Genomic DNA, 21287 nt, shown 5'->3' with positions numbered 1-21287 from the left:
AATGGTTCCATAATCCGGGAGTTAAAGTACAGAAACAACAATAAATGACATCACAACTATGTTTTAATTAAGGTTGTGGTACAAGTTGTGAAATAATATTATTTGTGACAATCATCGTGAATTGTTAATTTTGGTTATAGTGAATTTGGATGAGGAATCTATTTATAATAAGTATTTTGTGTATGTCAAAACACCTAATGGGCTAAACTCAAGCAGCTATTATTATATGTTTCTTATTTGGTTTGGACAAATAAAAGGCATTTAAAAATGAAAAATTATAATTTTGAGAAATTTAAGATGGGACCAATTCGCACTTTACTTTCCTCTATATCTAAAAATGATTTCTGCCTTGATATAGGGACTTTTGATTACATTATACGTTTGTATGGATATTAGCAATTAGATTAGGAGTAAAACATCGGATTTTAATAATTTCAAGACACCCAATTTGTAAACGTGCATTTTTAGCTCTTAGAGGCAAGCTTTGCTATTCTTAAACCCCAGTTTGTGCTTTGATATCACACTAAAAACCTACGAAAATTCCTATGCAGCTTGTAGGTAAGTAAGTTGTTAAAGCTACATGTAAGTAAAAATAATGTATAGTAATTATGAATAGTATATAAAGTTTGTAAATACAAACGAGACGTAAAGTGCTATCATTTTTATATTCGCTTTAGAAAAAACAATAAAACGCCATTTAAAATGTGGTAAGTAAAACGTCATTATGGTACAATTAATGGCCTCTTAATCTCATTTTTAACTGACCAATTAAATACGTTAGATTTTTAAATCCTAAATTTATAACATTACTAATCAATGTTATATGGCAAACCGACTAAAGGGTCGGATATACAATAACTTTTTTAACTTTTTAACTATAATGTGTAACTTTCTACCAGTACCGCTGTTGTAAATCAAAATTATCTATTTTTATCAATAAATAAAATCTGGGACAATTATTCAATCCAACAACAACATTAAAAGATAAATTTATATTTATATTTCCAGCGGAAACCATTGATTTATCTGTTTCGACTATTTTAAAATCCCGTAACTCTTGCAAATATTGACGGATTTTGACCATTATCGTACTCATCCGAGATCTCATTGATATCAAATAATATATAAACTTTGGTTGAAATCGGGCAATAAATATTTAAGTTATCGAGCGGAAACAATGGATTTATCTGTTTTGACGATTTTAAAGTCCCGTAACTCTTGCAAATATTGACGCCACCGACGCCGACATAGTGATACATAAGTGTCGCCCATGCGTTTCAGGCGACACAAAAATCAATGCATATTATCAACTCAATATTTATTAAACAATTTCAAAGTGCGTTAAACATGGAGCAAGTGAACAAAAGTTACAATTGCTACCATCACTATCAGATGGTGGGCTATTCAAATCGCCATTTGTGCGTTCGTCCACCCGTCTCTCTGTATGTAAACATCCTTGTCATCGGTACTTATTAACACGTGCCGAAGGGATCTTTCAAATTACATAAATTTGGTCTTCTTGGTCTTTGTGCTTAATAATGCATATTGGTTTTTTTTATCGTTATGTTTCAGAAAATAATGAAGGAATCTCTTTTTCATTGTATATGTTTCCCTTGGTGCCTTGCCATGTATATTGTATTTTTTGAGTGATCGATCAAAATTTCATCGGCATGGTCCCCTTGATGCTTTATAATGCGTATTGCACTCTAAGACCGATCTGAAATCACGATGGTCGACAGGTAGCAACTTGAAGTTTGGCAATCAAAAGTTTGCTATCATTATTTCTCAGGAAGTACAATATTTAAATATCATCATCTCTTTAATTTCACATATATTTTCCCTGTGGTTTTAGTTATGCATCTTGTATTTTGAAACCGATCAGTCAACAAGATGGGACTGATTAGAAAAGAGCATGATGTGAATTTCGATGATTGATTCTATGTTGTCTTCGCACATGTATGTATTTTATTTGTGTGCATCAAATGACTCAAAGAAAGAGAGAAAGGAGAGGAAAGCAGAGCAGAAAAAATCCCTCTCTTCTTTTACGAACGTATATCATTCAAGATCCCGTGTTCTCAAAACGCGTTAGGTTTACACCATAGTTAACGCAACTTGAAAACATCAAATTCCATTGCTTATTTAGTTGCAATAATTCGAACATAATATGTATAGGCACTTACTGTATTCTTTCAGATGTCACATACAGGAAATCTCCGCCGATGTCTATAGATCGTATACGTGTAAACGGTGTATAAATACTACCCCTTTTAGAACCAGATATGCTTTTCCATTCTATTCCGGCAGTCAAAGAGGACCAATAAAGTCGGTCAGCTAAATATCAATAGTATACATGGTTGAATGCAATACATACTCTTGCGGCTACAAATGTTAACAAGAGGCCCATGGGCCTTAACGGTCATCTGACTCATGGCACATAACAAAGTCATAGTATAAAGTAGTGGTTAATAATTAATGTAAGCAATACAAGGAACTCCTTTGTTGAATATGTAAGTTTCTGAAATAGTTAAAGGTCATTTGTTGAACAAACTTGGTATTTGTTTGTTTTGTTTGTTTGATTTATTAACGTCCTATTAACAGCTATGGTCATGTAAGGACGGCCTCCCATGTATGCGTAGTGATGCGTGTATGTTGTGCGAGGTGCGTGTTTTGGGAGACTGCGGTATATTCGTGTTGTGTCTTCTTGTATAGTGGAACTATTGCCCTTTTTATAGTGCTATATCACTGAAGCATGCCGCCGAAGACACCAAGCAACACACCCCACCCGGTCACATTATACTGACAACGGGCCAACCAGTCGTCCCACTCCCTGTATGCTGAGCGCTAAGCAGGAGCAGAAACTACCACTTTTATAGACTTTGGTGTGTCTCGGCCAGGGGACAGAACCCAGAGCCTTCCTCACAGGGGCGAACGCTCAACTCAAGGCCAAAAGTGAGGCGGTGCCAAGGGGGAGGCATTAGGAAAGATAAAGTCAGTTAGGAAGAAGAGAAAAGATAAGATCCTAAATTTAGTCGCCTTTTACGATCATGCAATAGGGGCAGCAGGTACAACAAACTTGGTAGCCCTCCATCCATATATAGTTGTAACCCATTCAAGGATTAAGGAGGAGTAAGATTTTAAAGCCAAATTTCAGCAAAGCTCCCATTTTGGACCCCCGCTGTTCCATTCCCATGTTTGCATGTTGTTTGTCATCCCTTGAAACCCCTATAGATCATTTTCGTTGAGATCAGAGACCGAAACCTGAAAACAGGAAGTGGGCCAGCGGCCAATTTGGAATAACAAAATCTTTACGAAAATGTTTGAATGTTGTTCGCCATCCTTTAAAACCCATATAGACCCATTTTCAGTGAGATCGGAGACCGAAACCTGAAAAAATGAAGTGGGCAAGTGGCCATCTTGGATAACCAAAATCTTTATAAAAAATATGATTGTCCTTCCCTAATGATGTTTTACACCAAATATGGAAAAAAAGTCACTCAAGGGTTAAGGAGGAGTAGGATTTTAAACATAAATTTCATTGTAATTCCCGCTTCTGAGCCCCACCCCTCTGTCCCCAGGGGTCAGACCTAACTCGTTCATATAAAATATGATTGTCCTTCCCAAATGATGTTTCAAACAAATATGGATAAAATACACTCAAGAGTTAAGGAGGAGTAGGACTTTAAAGCTAAAATTAAAAAAAAAATCCCCTTTTGGGATCCCACCCCTCATTCCCTTGGTTTTTTGTTTGTTTGTTTGTTTGTTTGTTTGTTTGATTAATTAACGTCCTATTAACAGCTATGGTCATGTAAGGACGGCCTCCCATGTACGCGGTGTGTTGCGTGTATGTTGTGTGAGGTGCGTGTTCAAGCAAGCTCATTATATAAAATATGGTTGCCCTTTGCCAATGATATTTCACACCAAGTATGGATGAAATCCACTCAAGGGTTAAGGAGGAGTAGGATTTTAATACTAAGATTAGAATATTTTCTACTTTTGGGGCCCCTCCCCTCAGCCCCTACGGGTAGGAGTAGGCTCATTTATGAAAAATATGATTGCCCTTTCCCAACATAGTTTTCCACCAAATCTGGATGAAATCCACCCAAGGATGAAGCCTGCCCCTAGGGATCGGACCAGTCTCAATTATATAAAATATGATTGTCCTTCCCAATGATGTTTCACACCAAATATGGCTGAAATCCATCCAAGGATGAAGGAGGAGTAAGATTTTAAAGCTTAAATTAAGAAAATTTGCCCTTTTGGGGCCCCACCCCTCAGCCCCTAGGGGTCAGACCTATCTCATTATTACAAACATATGGTTATCCTTTCCCAATGACGTTTCACACCAAATATGGATAAAATCAATCCAAGGATGAAGGAGGAGTAGGATTTTAAAGCTTAAATTAAGAATATTTGCCCTTTTGGGGCCCCACCCCTCAGCCCCTAGGGATCGGACCAGGCTCATTTATATAAAATATGATTGTCCTTCCCCAGTGATGTTTCACACCAAATATCGATGAAACCAATCCAAGGATGAAGGAGAAGTGGGATTTTAAAGCTTAAAATAAGAAAATTTGCCCTTTTGGGGCCCCACTCCTCAGGCCCTAGGGGTCGGACCAGGCTCATTTATACAATATATGATTGTCCTTCCCCAATGATGTTTTTACCAAATATTTTTGTATAAATAGTCTTAAATAGCACGACGCTCGGCTGACGCAGACGGCGCACGACGACGAATAAAACATGATGACAATAGGTCATCTGACGGTCAGATGACCTAAAAACCTAGTCCTGAAATTATATCTTTTAATCGAATTCATATAAAAGTATCATTTGAAATTTGGTTTTCCATCTTTTATTGGGAATATGTTTAATATGTATTGGCAGTTTTGTTGAAACTACATGTATTTATCATGAAAACATAATAATGTGTATGTCATAAATAAGCCGATAAAATACTACTTACCTGAGTAGTCGATGACAAGACTTGTTAAAAATCCACTGGGTTCAACAAAAACAGTCGAAGTCGCTCCGTCCATAGAAGTTTGAACAATGTTTAAAATCCCTTTACTTGGATAGTGGTGAGTGTAGAATAGGACCCTATCGGTTGAAAACAAAACTGTAAACACTTTGTTATTAACGTCTGGTGTTTTACTAAGTTTCCAAATGCGTCGGCCAAAATTAATATTTCAAAATACATTTGACCTGAATTGTGAATTTGAGGTATAATTTATCTGCTTAAATAACCTTGTATACTGCCCTGTAGGTAGGGCGTTAAAATTGTACCTGCTGCCACTATTCCATGATCGTAAAAGGTGACTATATTTAGGACCTTATCTTTTCTCTTCTTCTTAACGACTCCCTTGACACCGCCTCACTTTCGGCCTTTTGTTGTGCACTCGCCCCTGTAAGGTAGACTCTGGGTTCTGTCCCCTGGCCGAGACACACCAAAGTCTATAAAAGTGGTAAAGTCTATAAAAGTGGTAGTTTCTGCTCCTGCTTAGCGCTCAGCATATCGGGAGTGGAACAACTGGTTCGCCCGATGTCAGTATAATGTGACCGGGTGGGGTGTGTTGCTTGGTGTCTTCGGCGGCATGCTTCAGTGATATAGCACTATAAAAAGGACAATAGTTCCACTATACAAGAAGACACAACATGAATATGCCAGTCTCCCAAAACACGCACCCCGCACTACATACACGCAAAATACACCGCATACGTGGGAGGCCGTCCTTACAAGACCCTAGCTATTAATAGGACGTTAATTGAATAAAAAAACAAACAAACTGATGATTTACCTATTTTATGCATATTATGATTGTTCGAAAGTTATTCTGCTACGTACTTCTTATAAAAGGCCTAAACCATATACAACACAGTCATGAATCTAGCTAATGTTTTGAATACCCTTTTACCGAAATGATACTAAATCATCCACTTACCCTTTCGATGGATAAAGGGCTAAACCATATACTACGTCCAAGTCATTTACTATAGTTTTGGTTAACCCCGTAGAAGGCTTAAGTACCCCAACACTACCAGGCGATGTTGAGGGGTTATAGCCAGCGGTTACTGTGTAGTACAAATTCCCAGTGGAATGGTCCATAGATAAAACTGTTGCATATGAATCATAACCTTAAAATATAAATAAAATTACATCATCACATTGAAGAAATACCTATATTGTTCGATGCTCGGTCTTCTGATAATTTGCTAATAATCAGTCCAACAGCATTGTGAAATTCAAAAGGACTTTATACTATGAAGGCCAGCAGCATCTCCGTCTTTCATTTGATTCCACGAAATTTAATCTCTTCCTCCTAAGCTACTTATAAATGAATCACACGTAATTAATCAATAAAGAAACAAAGATTTATGTCAAGTTTCGCGACCAAGAATCATACCCGGGTCAACGACTTTCCCGTCCGTTAGAAAGAAACGAAAATGGTCAGCAAAGAGAAAGAGACCCTTTTAACATTCCTTACAAAGCCCGGCTGCTCCGTTAAGATTACAATACGTAACACTAGGAGTATACCGTAATAAGTTTTTACAGTTACAGTAATAGGTAATATGATGCGTTTTTCAGATGACAAATTATTCCTTACAATGAGCCTTTTTTAGCCAAGCGAAAAATATCCTTAATTCACGTCACGTTGCTAGTTCGGTTGAATTTACCGACCTCTCCAAAATTATGACAATTATACTGGAAACTGATAAGGAGATTTTATCATTTGAAAACTACCCAAAAAATACAAATGTATTTCTTTATTAAATGCCTGGGGAAAAATCGAAAAAAATAAGCTGACGATTAAAATTGATTTTAAACGACCTGCGATCAAAGGCAACGATCATTGTTTTTATCAAAAATAGTGAAGTCTAGTAAAATGATTCAAATTACTATGTCTCTTCCAAGTCACTTGAACGTTTGGAATTAAGAGCGATACAGTTGATACTCAATAAACATTCAAATCACAAAAGTGTTTGAACCGCTCGGTAATATAATGAGCTTCCTACAAAGTATTATATCCATGGTGAATGAGTCCAATATTGCCCGGCCGAAAACCTTACGTATTAATGTATAGGCCTAAATGTTGAAGATAGGCGTTTAGAAATACATCGCACTTCGTGCCTCTCTGTCACGAAAGGCGAAGCATTTTTATTGTGAAATAATATATACGATTTTATCACTCTGAAATGTACAACTGGAAACACCGAAGAAGCACACATCATCCGGTCACATTATTCACAGTAAAAACAATCATAACTAAAAAGGTTTGAGGTCAGTCATATCGCCACACGCGCTAAAACCTTTAAAAACATGCATTTCATCCACGTTGATGTATTCCGACAATGCTATTTTTTTTTTTTTAACATAAAAGTTTATTCATAATAGGCATGTTATCATTATACATGTAGTGTCCTCACACAGGAGGAGATCCATTCACCATTCCCACTTTCATACATAACTAGGCCTAGAACCTACAGCAGATTGTATGTCGTGACATACCTTATATTAAGGGAGGTAACTCTTAATACCACCCGGAAGTCAGTAATTTCACGCGAAGCACAGTATCCACATGTTGGCGTCTACACGTGGTCCATTAAGCTAGCTATAGTCTACACTTTGGTGGTAAAGATAAACAGTTGTCTACTATTTCAGGTAAGTGAACTGCTTAATTTATATAAAAAAAGACCCTTTTTCCAAATACATTTTTGTATTGTTATTACCATTTCTAGCACATGGTCCTGGGAGTCTAGTAAGCTTACACTCTAGCCCTGGCTGCTCTCTACATGTAAATAAATCTTTCATACTCCAGCAGTCTAAGATACAAAGTTACAAACTACCGGTAAATTGTTATTTAAATAATTTCTAGGTCAATATCCAAAGTTCCTGTACAGTTTATACCAATTAATGTAAACAAAAGTACTTCACAGTGAATGTTACACATTGCCATACATGCAACTAAATGTAGTTCATATGAAATAATACAAAATTATATTCAGTTTAAAATTAAATGTAATTGACACTATAATTATTTTGATTTGCTATTATTTCTTTTCAGCAACAGTTGGATTTATTCTAAAAAGTGCCTGTTGAAGCTATACCGATGCTGTTTGTGTTATTTCAAGTGATCCATTGCCATTGGGATTTATTTTCTAAAGAAGTTAGTGTTGTTGATACTACAGACGAAGATCGGTGTATATCAAGTGGATATTCAAAATTGCAGCTGAACAATTAGTTTATTACTTTGTATCACAATGTATGCTAATTATAATAGACCAAGTTGACTGAAATTCTTAGAATAAAATGTCAAGTCTGCTATAAATATACTATATATGTCAAGACTTGATGTTTTCTCTTGTCATCTTTATACCATAAACCTCTTTTTTGTTCTTGTTTTTACCTAGCCAAAGACCTTGTGATTTTTCTTTATTAAGCTCAAGCCCAGAATGTATACCAAAGGTCTCAATTTCTTTTATTGCTTCTTTTATATCACTTGATTTTACAAATAATGTTGTATCATCTGCTAATTGGGAAATTTTTATTATTTTTCTTTTAATTTTAACCCCTTTGATGTTTTGGTTTTCTCTTATATTTATTGCCATAATTTCAACTGCAATCACAAAGATCAAACAGCTCAATGGACAACCTTGTCTTATTCCGCGTGAGATTTTATATGTATCAGATACATAATTATTGTTGGAAACACACCCGTATATATCATAGTACAGTGTCTGTACCAAAGAGATAAAAGATTTTCCATAACCAAATTTGTCTAAAGCTTCTAGCATGAATACCCATTCAATAGTATCAAAGGCCTTTTTAAAATCTAAAAATAAAATTGCGCTATCTGTTCCAAATTTTTCAGCATAGTCTATCACATCTTGTATTTGTCGTATATTATTAAACCCAATAAACCGATTTTTGATGTAACCATTTTGATCTGTATGTATAACTTTAGGCATTATTTTTTTCAATCTTTGAACTTATACAAATGTTGCAATTTTATAGTCTATATTTAGTAAGGTGATCGGTCTCCAATTTTGTAATGAAGTTTCATCACCCTTTTTGTGAAGAAAGTAAACCTATTTTTTGTGACTCTGACATTTCTCCTGCATAAAATCCTTCATTTAAGGCGTTGATTACATCATCTCCAATAATACTCCAGAAATGCTCGTAGAATTCTACTGTTAGACCGTCTAAACCGGGGCTTTTATTTTTTTCATATTTTTGATAGCATGTGTACATTCAGATTTTGTTAGGGGTCCATCACAAATAGCCTTTTCCGATTCATTTAGGGTGTTTTGACAATTTGTATTTCTGAGATATTGCTTTATAGATTCTTCATTAGGACTTTTCTTTTGTATAGGTCTTCGTAAAACAGACGAATAACATCCAGAATTTTACTCTTTTTCGTTACTAATTTATTTAACCTTATGTATAACTTTTTTAGCTTGTCTTTGTTTTTCTAAGCCCAAAAAGTATTTATTTGGTTTCTCTCCCTTTTTTATGTATTGACATCTTGACCTAATTTGTTCACCCTGTGCTTTGTGTTCATAATATTCTTCTATTTCTTTTTCCAATATAAGGATTTGCTCTTCATTTTCTTTTTCTGATTTACTTTCATTTCTTTCATGAACCATTTTAAGTTTTTCTTCAAGGTATATAACTTTATCCTTCCTCTGTTTACTTAAATTTTTACAGTAACCAATTGTTGCTTCTTTAATTAGAATTTTTATATAATCCCATGTTTGCCTTTTATTTAGATTACTCCTTCGACATTCTTTTTTCGCATTTACAATTACATTTTTAATTTTTTCAGTATAGTTTATGTCTTTTAGCACACTGTTGTTCATTTTCCAAATTCCCTTTCCGCGTGTTTCGCCTACATTAATCAGTTTTATTGATATAGCCATATGATCAGTTGAGCGTATCTGAGCTGGTCTTATATCACAGGAGTTAATTCTATTTAAGAAATCTTTTGCTATAAGCCAGTAATCTATCCTGCTTGCTTCTTTTCCATTTTTTCTTCTCCAACTGTATTGTATTGTATTTGAGTGTTTACTTCGCCATATATCAATAAGATTAAATGATTTAATTAGATCCGTCTGACCAAACACTGGTTTTCTATTTTTGATATTATTTGTTTTTCTGTCAATTGGTTTCAGAGTTTCATTGAAATCCCCCCAATGATATTTATTCCAACACTTAATTCATTTAAGTTTTCTTTTAATTTAAAAAAATGCATTTCGTTTTATCGGTTCAATTTGGTGCATAAACATTTGTTAATGTATATGTGTTATTATTTATTTTCAAGATTAACATCAAAATCCTACCATCTTCAGACTTAAATTGATCTATCAAATTATAATGCACATTTTTATTAATATAAATTGAAACTCCTCTACTATCGCTTTTCCCAATACTATTATAGATGTGTCCATCATATTCTTGTTCTATCAAGGGAAATAACTCTAGAGTATAATGTGTTTCTTGTAGAAAAATTATGTCACATTTCTGTTGTTTGATATATTGTAATAGACGTTGTCTTTTAGATGAGTCTCTCAATCCCTGTGCATTCAAAGAGATAAGATGGAAATTTTTTATACCATTCATATCTTCTTTATATATATATATTATTATACTTTTAAAATGTATCTCTATTTTACATAAAATGTATGTAGTTTTGGTGTTGCATGTACACAAATAGATGTATATCTTTTTATACACATTTCAAAATTTGTTATCCCCTTTGGGGGTATCATACAGTCACATCCATGTATACTATTACAGCATGTATAGTTTACATTGATGTTCATATTACATTTTACTTTGATATAAAAATACCATGATGTCATATATCCACTCATATATTGCATGTACATTAGTCCTAAGTATTTACATGCAAAAACCTGAATTGGTAGTTTATTATTTATACTTTTACAAAACAACTTTTGTTTAACATTTTTAGATACTTGTTTCTTTTGTTTTAAAATATTATATGTACATGCACATATTTGTTTTGCTAATTTGAAATATACACCCATTATAATGAATGCACTTTTGCCGTTTACACATTAATACCTTGTTAATATTTACACATAATTGTTTTGTTAGTTTCTTATATACATCCACACACTGCATGTATTTTTGTATTTTACAAATTAACATTTTGCACAAACATGGTTTTCTTGATAATTTAGTATCGATATTCATACAATATGTCTGTATGCTCATTTGTTTCTTACAAAAACCCACAACCTAAGTTCTAAGTCTTAATATGAGAAAAAAACAAGTGTGTATACAATCGTATATTCGAATGAATAATAAGCATTTCATATATGCAGTTTAAAAATTCTATACACACATATACACTATTTATACACATAAAGTATACTATATACACATATACACTATATATACACACAAAGTATACACATGCTTTCATCACTTTATACCATTTACTTCATAGGCTGGTGCTTACATGTACTATTTTTATTGTCTCTATGTACACATATTTGCACCTACTAGTACACATATGTATGTTTCTGTTGCATTTTTTGATTTCCAGGTCAAGATTATTGAACCAAATTTAAATTTTGTTCATTGATAATATGATTGACGTGAATATTTTGGTAAACAATATGATATATTTAAAGAATTTCTCATGTTTATACATTTTTTTTTTACATGTTTAATATTTCATATCTGTTGAATTTTTTATCAAATAAAACTTTCTTAACAAATTTTATTTGTTTTTTAACTTATTTTACTTACTTAATTAAGTATTGACTAATTACTGAGGAGAGTGCTTTGTACTGTCTCTATGCACTTGTACTTGCACCTTTGTTTTTTTTGTAGGACCATCCTCCAGTGGAGAAGGTGGGGTTCTACCCTGGTGTTGAACACTATTTGTCCTTTGATTTGTGGGAGTGTTCTCATTGTTTACTTTCATGAAATCTTCAAGGGAAAATTTTTTGACCTTTTTTCTCTTAGATCTTTTAGCTCTTTTCTTCCTGCGTTGTGTTTTACTTGCACTCGCGCGCGAGGGAGACTCATATGGTCTAATTGCATCATCAGATGTATCACTGTCTCTGCTGTCATCTGTGGATGTACTTGAGTAATTGTTAGTAATTATGTCATTGCCTTCGAATTCGTGGAGGTCTTGTCGAGTTTCCTCTTCTGTCTGGAGAAGGGAGGGACATTCCATCATACGCATGAATTTATACAGTCTCTTGCTACATGGCCTGTTTGCAAACACTTTTTGCAGTTCATGGTACGTGTGTCGGAGTTAGTGTTGTGCCCATCTGGTTTGGGCTGTTCAGCGTGTAACACTAATGAATTATATCTTCCGATTTTCATGTTTCTGGGGAAGGGTGTGGTAAGTTTTTCGGTTATCACTATCCTATCCCCTGTATCACAGTTAGTTAGTTGATTGTCTATTCTCAACTTTTCTCGATACATGGACTTAATGTTACAGTTTAACAATGTTAGTGCCCTCTTGATCTGTCCGTCATCAGCAGATAAGGGTACATTTGACACTCTGACTCGGGATGTGTATTCGGGGTTGTTATCGGGGCGTCTGGGGTTGGTTGATATTAATTGGACCATCTTTTTACGTATTACGATACCTGTTGTCAGGAGTTTTGTTCGGTCTGCCATGTTGTCCACGTATATTGCCTGTCCGTTGCAGACCACATACATGATTTGCCTCTACTTTTTCGCCGATAGCCTTGCACAGTTCTTGATGTGTAAGCCAGTCTTTTTTTCTGCGGCTGGATTAAACTAAATACGTCTTTTTCCATTAAGAAGATTGATTTTGCTGAGCCATATCCTTCAGCTGTATTTGGCGTATCATTTGTTGCTGCCACAATATTGGCGAAAGATGTTTCTCTCGGTCCGTTTCCCGCCATATTGTCTTCCATTGTCTGTGGGAGACTTTGTTTAGAATCCATTTTCCTCGCAAAAGGAGCACAGTTTTCCACTATTTTTCAGAAATCAGTATTTCTGAACAATGTATATAGTAAATACTTCACATATATCCAAGAAATATTGCAGTATTCTCAATATTTTCAGTGAAATTCCAAACACGTTGGAGCGGAGAGCAAAAACCCGTCACCTTGGTTCAATGGCGTTAACTCTCTTAACTGCTAATATCTAAAGCAGTATGGAAAATTAATATTTGTCAAAGTCACTTTATATTATCATTACTATAATTCTAACTGGAAGACTTACCTGATGGCGTGTAAATTGTTTCGAAATTACTTCCGTTAAGCCTCGCTTTTTCTATCTTGCCGTCGTTTCGTTCAGTCCAAAACAAAAATGATGTTTTTGGATCATAAACAGCGTCATTTGGTATTTCAACTGAGACAATATCCAGACCTGTGATATGTGTGTCCATCGTCGATATTTGAAAGAGCCTGCCGTTATTGAAGTCACTAAGAAGTATGAAATTCGAAGATTGTGGCACTAAAAGAAAAGATATTATGATTTTTAACGTTTACAATGACATAACAAAATAAATAACTACTATGTTGCAAGTTTCCCTTCCCCAAAGGATGTTTGTGGCCAAATTTGGTTAGAATCAATGCAGAACTGTAGGACAGGTAGCGATTTGTAGGATTTACCTCTGTTTCCCCTATTTGGCCCGCCCCTCCTACCCCCGGGGAGTCAGAGCCAAAATTTATTCAAGTTCTGATCCCCTTCTCCCAAGGATGTTTCTGGCCAAATTTGGTTACAATCCATCCAGAACTCTAGGACAAGTAGCGATTAATAGGATTTACTTCTATTTCCCCTATTGGGCCTCGCCCCTCCTGCCTCCGGAGGATCAGAGCCAAAATTTATACAAGTTCTGTTCCCCTTTCCCCAAGGATGTTTCTGGTCAAATTTAGTTATAATCCATCCAGAACTCTAGGACAAGTAGCGATTTATAGGATTAACCTTTATTTCCCCTATTGGGCCCCGACCCTCCTGCCCCCCGGGGGTCAGACTCCAAATTTATACAAGTTCCGTCCCCCTTTTCCCAAGGATGTTTCTGGCAAAATTTGGTTACAATCCATCCAGAACTCTGGGACAAGAAGCGATTCATAGGATTTACCTCTATAACCCCTATTGGGCCCCGCCCCTCCTGCTCCAGGGAGGTCAGGGTCACCATTTATGCAAAATCTGATCCCCTTCCCCTAAGGAAGTTTCTGGCCAAATTTGGTTGCAATCCATGCAGAACTCTAGGACAAGTAGCGATTTATAGGATTTACCTCTATTACCCATATTGGGCCCCGCTCCTCCTGCCCCAGGGTCACCATTTATACAAAATATGATCCCCTTCCCCTAAGGAAGTTTCTGCCCAAATTTGGTTGCAATCCATGCAGAACTCTAGGACAAGTTGCGATTTTAGGATTTACCTCTATTACCCCTATTGGGCCCCGCCCCTCCTGCCCCAAGGGGGTCAGGGTCACCATTTATGCAAAATCTGATCCCCTTCCCCTAAGGAAGTTTCTGACCAAATTTTGTTTAAATCCATGCAGTACTTTATGACAAGTAGCGATTTAAAGGAAATGATGACGGACGGACGACGGCCGCCGCGCCATGGCAAAAGCTCACCGGCCCTTCGGGCCAGGTGAGCCAAAAATACTTGATGATCCATGATTTCAAATATAAATACCACTGATGCAACTTCTCCCATCCACATGGAGAGTCAATCCATAGGAACATGCACAAAGAGCACTTCCGTTGCTACCTGTCATGCAGAGTTGTTCACAACCGCCATTTAACTGAGAACACGGACCTGTACATTAAACGAAACAAACCATTATTATTACTAGATGGTAAGTATATGGTGACTTTTAATAATAAAACATGACAACTACTGGCAAAAAACAGTCGAACTGTATCCAGTAAACAAATTATATTCTCAATGTAGTTTTCATGGGTTTTAAAGCCATACTATACGTAACTATCAACAAAAAGTGATTCAAGTGAAGTTAGATACTACCCCGATATTGTTAGCATTTGTTGTGCGAGGTGCGTGTTTTGGGAGACTGCGGTATATTCATGTTGTGTCTTCTTGTATAGTGGAACTGTTGCCCTTTTTATAGTGCTATATCACTGAAGCATGCCGCCGAAGACACCAAGCAATACAACCCACCCGGTGACATTATACTGACAACGGGCGAACCAGTCGTCCCACTACCTGTATGCTGAGCGCTAAGCAGGTGCAGAAACTACCACTTTTATAGACTTTGGTGTGTCTCGACTAGGGAACAGAACCAAGAACCTTCCTCACAGGGGCGAACGCTCAACTCAAGGCCAAAAGTGAGGCGGTGCCAAGGGAGGCATTAGGAAAGATAAAGTCAGTTAGGAAGAAGAGAAAAGATGAGATCCTAAATTTAGTCGCCTTTTACGATCATGCAATAGGGGCAGCAGGTACAATTCTAACGCCCTACCTGCAGGGTAACATATTTATAATAATGGTTTATTTTGGTACAGCAGCTATTGAAAGTCGATGCATGTAAACATGCCTTCATTTTAAAAATATAAGACAGATACGGGAATTGGGGTTTTAAACATACCTTTACTTATTTAATGATATCTTTAATCGATTTTGATATTGGATTTAGAAACTTTTAAAAATCAGTTTTCAAATTTTTCAAAGGTACCTTTCGATGGTATCTGTACAGATTCATCATATACTGCTAATCCAGTAATCGCCCCCATGCTGTTTGTTTGGTCCATGTTCCGATTAGATTTAGTTTCCAGAGACAATGAATTGAAAGCTGAAGTTGATGACCAGATTGCATATCTCTAAAATGAAATTAATGAAATTAACATACATGATATTGTTGGGGTTTTCAGATAGGATTTATACGTAATTATTATCAGAATTTAGATATTTTGTCTTTGCCAATATGCGTTCGTAAAAATATACTAAAAAATAGATTGGAAATTATAATTTACAATTGTCTCTTCTGTCCGCGAGGCCATCATGTATCCCCGTCCTAACACTCCCCTAAACAAGCTAAGTTTTACTCGTTCCAATATAATTATACACATCTTTACTGTTTCATTAAAATGATTTCAGTCGTTTTAGAGTAACCGCTGTGTAATTGATTTGTAACAAAGGTTCATAACTCTGATATAGATTACGCCTATTCACACTGTATTAAGGACTAGTCGGTCGATTGTCGTGTCTAAAGGCGGACACTGACAAATGGATGGATAAATTGAACAATGAGGAATACAAAGACATATCCCTTTAATCTGTCCAACATTGACAGAGAGCAAAAGAAGAAAACACCAAGTTAAAGCACACCAAAATAAAACAATTTGGCTAAGTATGCTAGTAAAACCTCAAAACAGTAATAATTTCCTGACTCCAGTTTGCGGTATTTTCTTGCTTTCAATCTCATAGTCCATGTACTGTACCAATGTCCATGTATATATATACAGCTGGGCTGGGATCTCATTTGGTTGTTGTAAACAACTTGTTCAGTCCAGTACCTTGTATATGATTAGTCTATCCACAGGTTGATGAATATTATACACAAAATATGTACTGTTCCCATCTTTTTGTAGACTGTACAGTGTACTGGTATAATGCTGTAGTAGGTATAACCTAAAACCAAACACAAAAAGATCGTCTTCGAATTGTTTTTTCGTTATGATAGGGTGTACTGCTTCCCTTTTACTACACACGAACAGTTTTATGCTAGAATGTTATGTACAGCACATTTTACTTAAATCACATAATTTGAAATCAGATCAATATAGGCACTGCCAATTATACAATCCTTTTGCTATAACATAACAAATTTTGAAATGATTTGAAAATCACATCATTGTGTATATTATTATCTCTTAACAAAATAAATAATACTTTTTATTAGTAATTCAGCGATACTGAATGTCATTTAGGAGAAAAATGTACCTGTCACTTGCTACATCAAAGAATATATCCTTGAAATATCTTAAAATAGTATCCGTCTCTTGTACCATTAGGGTCTTTGTCTCGTTTGTGGTCAGAGAAAAAGACACAATTCTAATTTCATCCCCTCTTGTCCCTTCTATCCAGAAAAGGGTTCTGAAAAACAAATGAATACTGAATAAAAAAATGTTCCTTTCTATCATATCATATAATAAGATTAACTTGAATATATTGTTTATGTTACGGAGATATAACTTAAAAATCTGAGTGTACTCTAAATATACCGAGATGAGGGTACACTCAGATTTTTGTGTTATATCTCCATAACATAAAACAATCTATTCAAATTAATCCTTATAATTTAATTTAATAAGGATAGTCTCTTCAATATTCAAAACTGTATTAATTTAATTTAATAAGGATAGTCTCTTCAATATTCAAAAATGTATTAAGGAACTATTTTGTCTTTGAAATCATTACGGCGTTATCTCAGCCAATCAGAAGCAGCTTTTCAAATGGCGACGCCATATTTTTCCTTAATGGGCTGATAAAGTAAATTTTAAGTACATGAAAATGCTCGTTACAAGCAGAATTGAATTATAACGATATACACTAAACAATTCTATACACAGTTTATACAATTCGTGTGTGCATGAATACAGAGGCATGCTTTATTTCCATCAGAGAACCTATATAATATTGTAAAATTGATATATAAAGGATCAGCAAGATACGTAAACAACCAATCTCCTTCATGTAGGCATTGCACCAATACATATATTCCCTCCGTAGATCTTGAAGCCCCCAAGCACTAGTTTTGCACACATCTTTTAATCTTCAATACTAAATTATCACAAATCAATCCCCTTTGCACCCTACAGACCAACCATGACGCAATAGTCAGTATTGAAGGAGTCAGGTATACACAAAGAAGAAGAGAAGAAGAATTATATATCATACCTGCTGTATGGATCCATGGTTAAGTTGGATGGAGACATAATCCCTTGTACAAGGTCGGTGGCAGCAAGTGTTGCTATAGTAACGTACTTCACTCTGCCTGTTACTGACTCTGACCAATACAGGTTCCCGTCAATCCAGTCATATACCAAACCTACGAATGAATTAAATGTTTTGAATTGATTCATCATATCACGGCGATCTAATGCCAAATCCTTGTCATTTTGTATACTTACGTGAAAATGGGTGACTGATTCATTGATTATTTTACGTCATATTAACAACCAGTTTGATTGAATGACTTTCCCTGTATGCATTACCTGTGTAATTAGACAAATATCATCAAAGCAGTGCCAGCTAACATGTTGTCCAAGAGGGATCTTGGCGCCCACAAAAGAATGATCTATGTCTGACAATTGAAAGGAGGGCCTTTTTTGTGCTTCTTTTCCCTATCCCTTTCAAATATTTAGTGCACATAGGGAAGCTTTACATATCACATTACTTAGAAGATTCAGTCTCTTCAATTGTCAATTTTATTATGGTTACTGTCTACCATGTTGCGCCTGAATTAGTGTTCCAAAACGGATATGCAGATCCCATGACCAAGACGATTCTGCGAATTTAAGGAGTTAGTCCTATACCGTAGTCGTGAGAAAGTGACACAATCCAAGATGGCTGCTTATCAGTTATGTTATTTCTTTTTCACGTACAAAATGCAATACTGGTAACCTATATAAATAAAGGGAAACCTATAAGTTTCAGAGAGATCCTTTCAGAACTTTTTAAGAAATAACAGTAACTAACTCCTACTCTTCTACTATCAAAATCTAACTTAATCTGCGTACTAACATAATGCTGTCCGATTGTTCCAAAATTGCAATATGCGCCACGAGGATAAATGGGGAACCTATATGAAAGAGTATTTCTCAGAAATGAAGGCAACAAAGTTCAATTATCAAAATCTAAGATTGCTACCTTTCCAGTTGTTGACGGATCGGTTCCAAAATGCAATATGCACAACAATAATCATATCAAATCATAGAAAGATTCCTACTGTGCTGTTGGAAAAAAATATCATATCGTTAACAAGCATTGTTAACGTACAGATGACGGACCATGGACGAAAAGCGATATGAATAGCCCACCATTTGATGATGGTGAGCTAAAATTTGAAAATTAATTTTGAAGGACAATATATGAATTTCAAATGGCATTAATACACTACTTATAGTGTCAACTTTGTATAAAATCAAAGGAAATCCTTAAAACAGTGTAGTAATTTTTGTTGTATATTTTTATACACATGAGTTTGTCGTATTAAAAATGTATTAAATTTCGAGTTAACTATTCTTTATATATCAAACATGGCTTTAAAGCATATTACAAATAACATAACAAAGTGTTAATTTTTTCGCTCGCTTGGTCCGAAGGACCGAGGTGAGGTTATGGGATACCGCAGCGTCCAGCTTCCGTCGTCCGTCAATAATCGACTTCTTCTCCATAACCCCTGGTCGCAATTCAACAAAATTTGACTTGTAGCATCCTTATGGGTTACTGACTGAAAATTGTACAAATGATTGGAAAGACCCCCAGGGGCTTGAGGGGCGGGGCCAAAAGGGGTCAATTTGGCTATTTCAATATAAACAACTTCTTCTCTGAAACTATGCATGGGATAGTACCCATAATGCAATGGTAGAATCCTTGTAGGGTGGGTATTCAAAATTGTACAAATGATTGGGCTAAACCCCCGGGGGCCTGAGGGGCGGGGTCAATTTGGATATTTCCATATAAATGATTTCTTCTCTGCAACTGAGCATGGGATAACACTCATAATGCAATGGTAGCATCCTTATAGGGTGAGGATTCAGAATTGTAAAAATGATAGAGCTGACCCCGGGGGCCCGAGACGCGGGGCCAAAAAGGTTAATAAGGTTACTATTTTATATAAATTACTTCCTCTGAAATTATGTATTGGATAGATTCGTATGGTATCTATAGCATTATTAAAGGGTTGGGATTCAAAATTTAAAAAAAAACCGTGGGATCAATTTGTCTGTGATATTTCAACCCATATTAAAACAGTTCATAGAATGTAAACAATTTTAACATATTTGTTTAAACAATGTTTTTCATGCAAAAAATTCTTATATTCAACAGCCCATCACCTTAAAGGGACAATTCAGTCTAAGAGAACATTAAAATTTGTACATATTTCGAAAAAAAACCAGTTCTAATGGAAATTAGATTATTCGGTTTTACTGTGATATGCCTGAAAAGCCCATGGTTGTGACATGTGTGAACAATACATTTATGCCATATTTTGCTTCTTGGTTATGTAAAAGAATTAGCCTGAGCGATTTGTCCTTTTAATACATATTTAACATGCATTAAATATTCCACCTTTGGTGATCCTGTAGGGTTTTCTTCATAATCATGATTTAATACGTATTAAGCGTTACCAAAGAATATGATTACAGTTTAATACCTGTTAAGTGTTAATATTATTCGATCTAAAAATAAAAAAAATCGCTTCTTAAAATGGAAGTTTTGGCAAATTTGTGAAAGGATTATCTCATTCCTGAATATATTTAATGAACACTTTCAGTAAGTTTTTATTTATATGCAATTCTTTATCAACATGAAATTGATGCACACTGATATTCCTATAGTGTTTCTTAAATATATATTGATTTATGTATTTGTCAATTGTTATTGAATTATATTGTCCATATAAACTCATACTTTACAACTATCGGTTTATTTTGGAAAAATACTAATTTACTTGGAATGTATAATGAAATTAATTGCTGCATATCCCTGGTAACAGATTTTCTTAGCACTTCTGTAGCCATATGAAAACATAATGAACAAAGTAAACTGTTGGTGATTGAAGTTAAACTCTTCTGTTGTTTTATATTGATAAATGGAGAATACCTGTTGCCATAAAGATTTGTTTCATCATCTAATAATTTCAGGATTCCAATAGAACAAGCAAATAATAATTATAATTGTCAGGGCCCTTAATTTTCGACATCAGTTTTAATTTTCTAGCTTTAACAGGTATTAATATGGTAAATAAAATATTGACTTTACAATTTTAACAGGTATTAATATCTTGCTTAATATATATATTTCACCTGTGTGGAAAAATGTATCAGTATCATTTTAATAGATATGAAAACATTAATGTGCATAAAAATGTACCTTTCATACCCTTTTAACCATTTAAATACATATTAAACTTATTGTTTAATACAAGTTGATATTAACTGTATTAAACTTTGAATCTAATACATGTATTCTGTCATCTGTTTTATGTGTATTAAATATATTATAGGTGTCAGTTTTAATACATGTTGATTTTGTTTTTACTGTCATATAGTTCACACGTATCAAATACACCACTTTATA

The 21287-nt window shown here is 35.0% G+C and overlaps 1 protein-coding gene across 1 annotated transcript in view; it reads right to left on the bottom strand.

The window, feature by feature from the left end:
- Window positions 1–21287, bottom strand: part of LOC138321471 (low-density lipoprotein receptor-related protein 6-like) — a 56080-nt gene that overhangs the window by 13143 nt on the left and 21650 nt on the right. Inside the window, exons 7-15 of the mRNA XM_069265198.1 lie at window positions 17880–18030; window positions 16923–17075; window positions 16496–16610; window positions 15655–15799; window positions 14661–14783; window positions 13235–13468; window positions 5940–6132; window positions 4964–5097; window positions 2181–2331 (exon numbers count right to left, since the gene is read on the bottom strand). Of these exons, the coding sequence (XP_069121299.1) occupies window positions 2181–2331; window positions 4964–5097; window positions 5940–6132; window positions 13235–13468; window positions 14661–14783; window positions 15655–15799; window positions 16496–16610; window positions 16923–17075; window positions 17880–18030 (1399 nt within the window). The remainder of the gene's footprint in view (window positions 1–2180; window positions 2332–4963; window positions 5098–5939; window positions 6133–13234; window positions 13469–14660; window positions 14784–15654; window positions 15800–16495; window positions 16611–16922; window positions 17076–17879; window positions 18031–21287) is intronic.

Source organism: Argopecten irradians, chromosome 4, assembly GCF_041381155.1.
Source record: "Argopecten irradians isolate NY chromosome 4, Ai_NY, whole genome shotgun sequence".
Lineage (NCBI taxonomy): Eukaryota > Metazoa > Mollusca > Bivalvia > Pectinida > Pectinidae > Argopecten > Argopecten irradians.
Note: the sequence above shows the minus strand (reverse complement) of the source record. Positions and strands in the feature narration are given on the sequence as shown.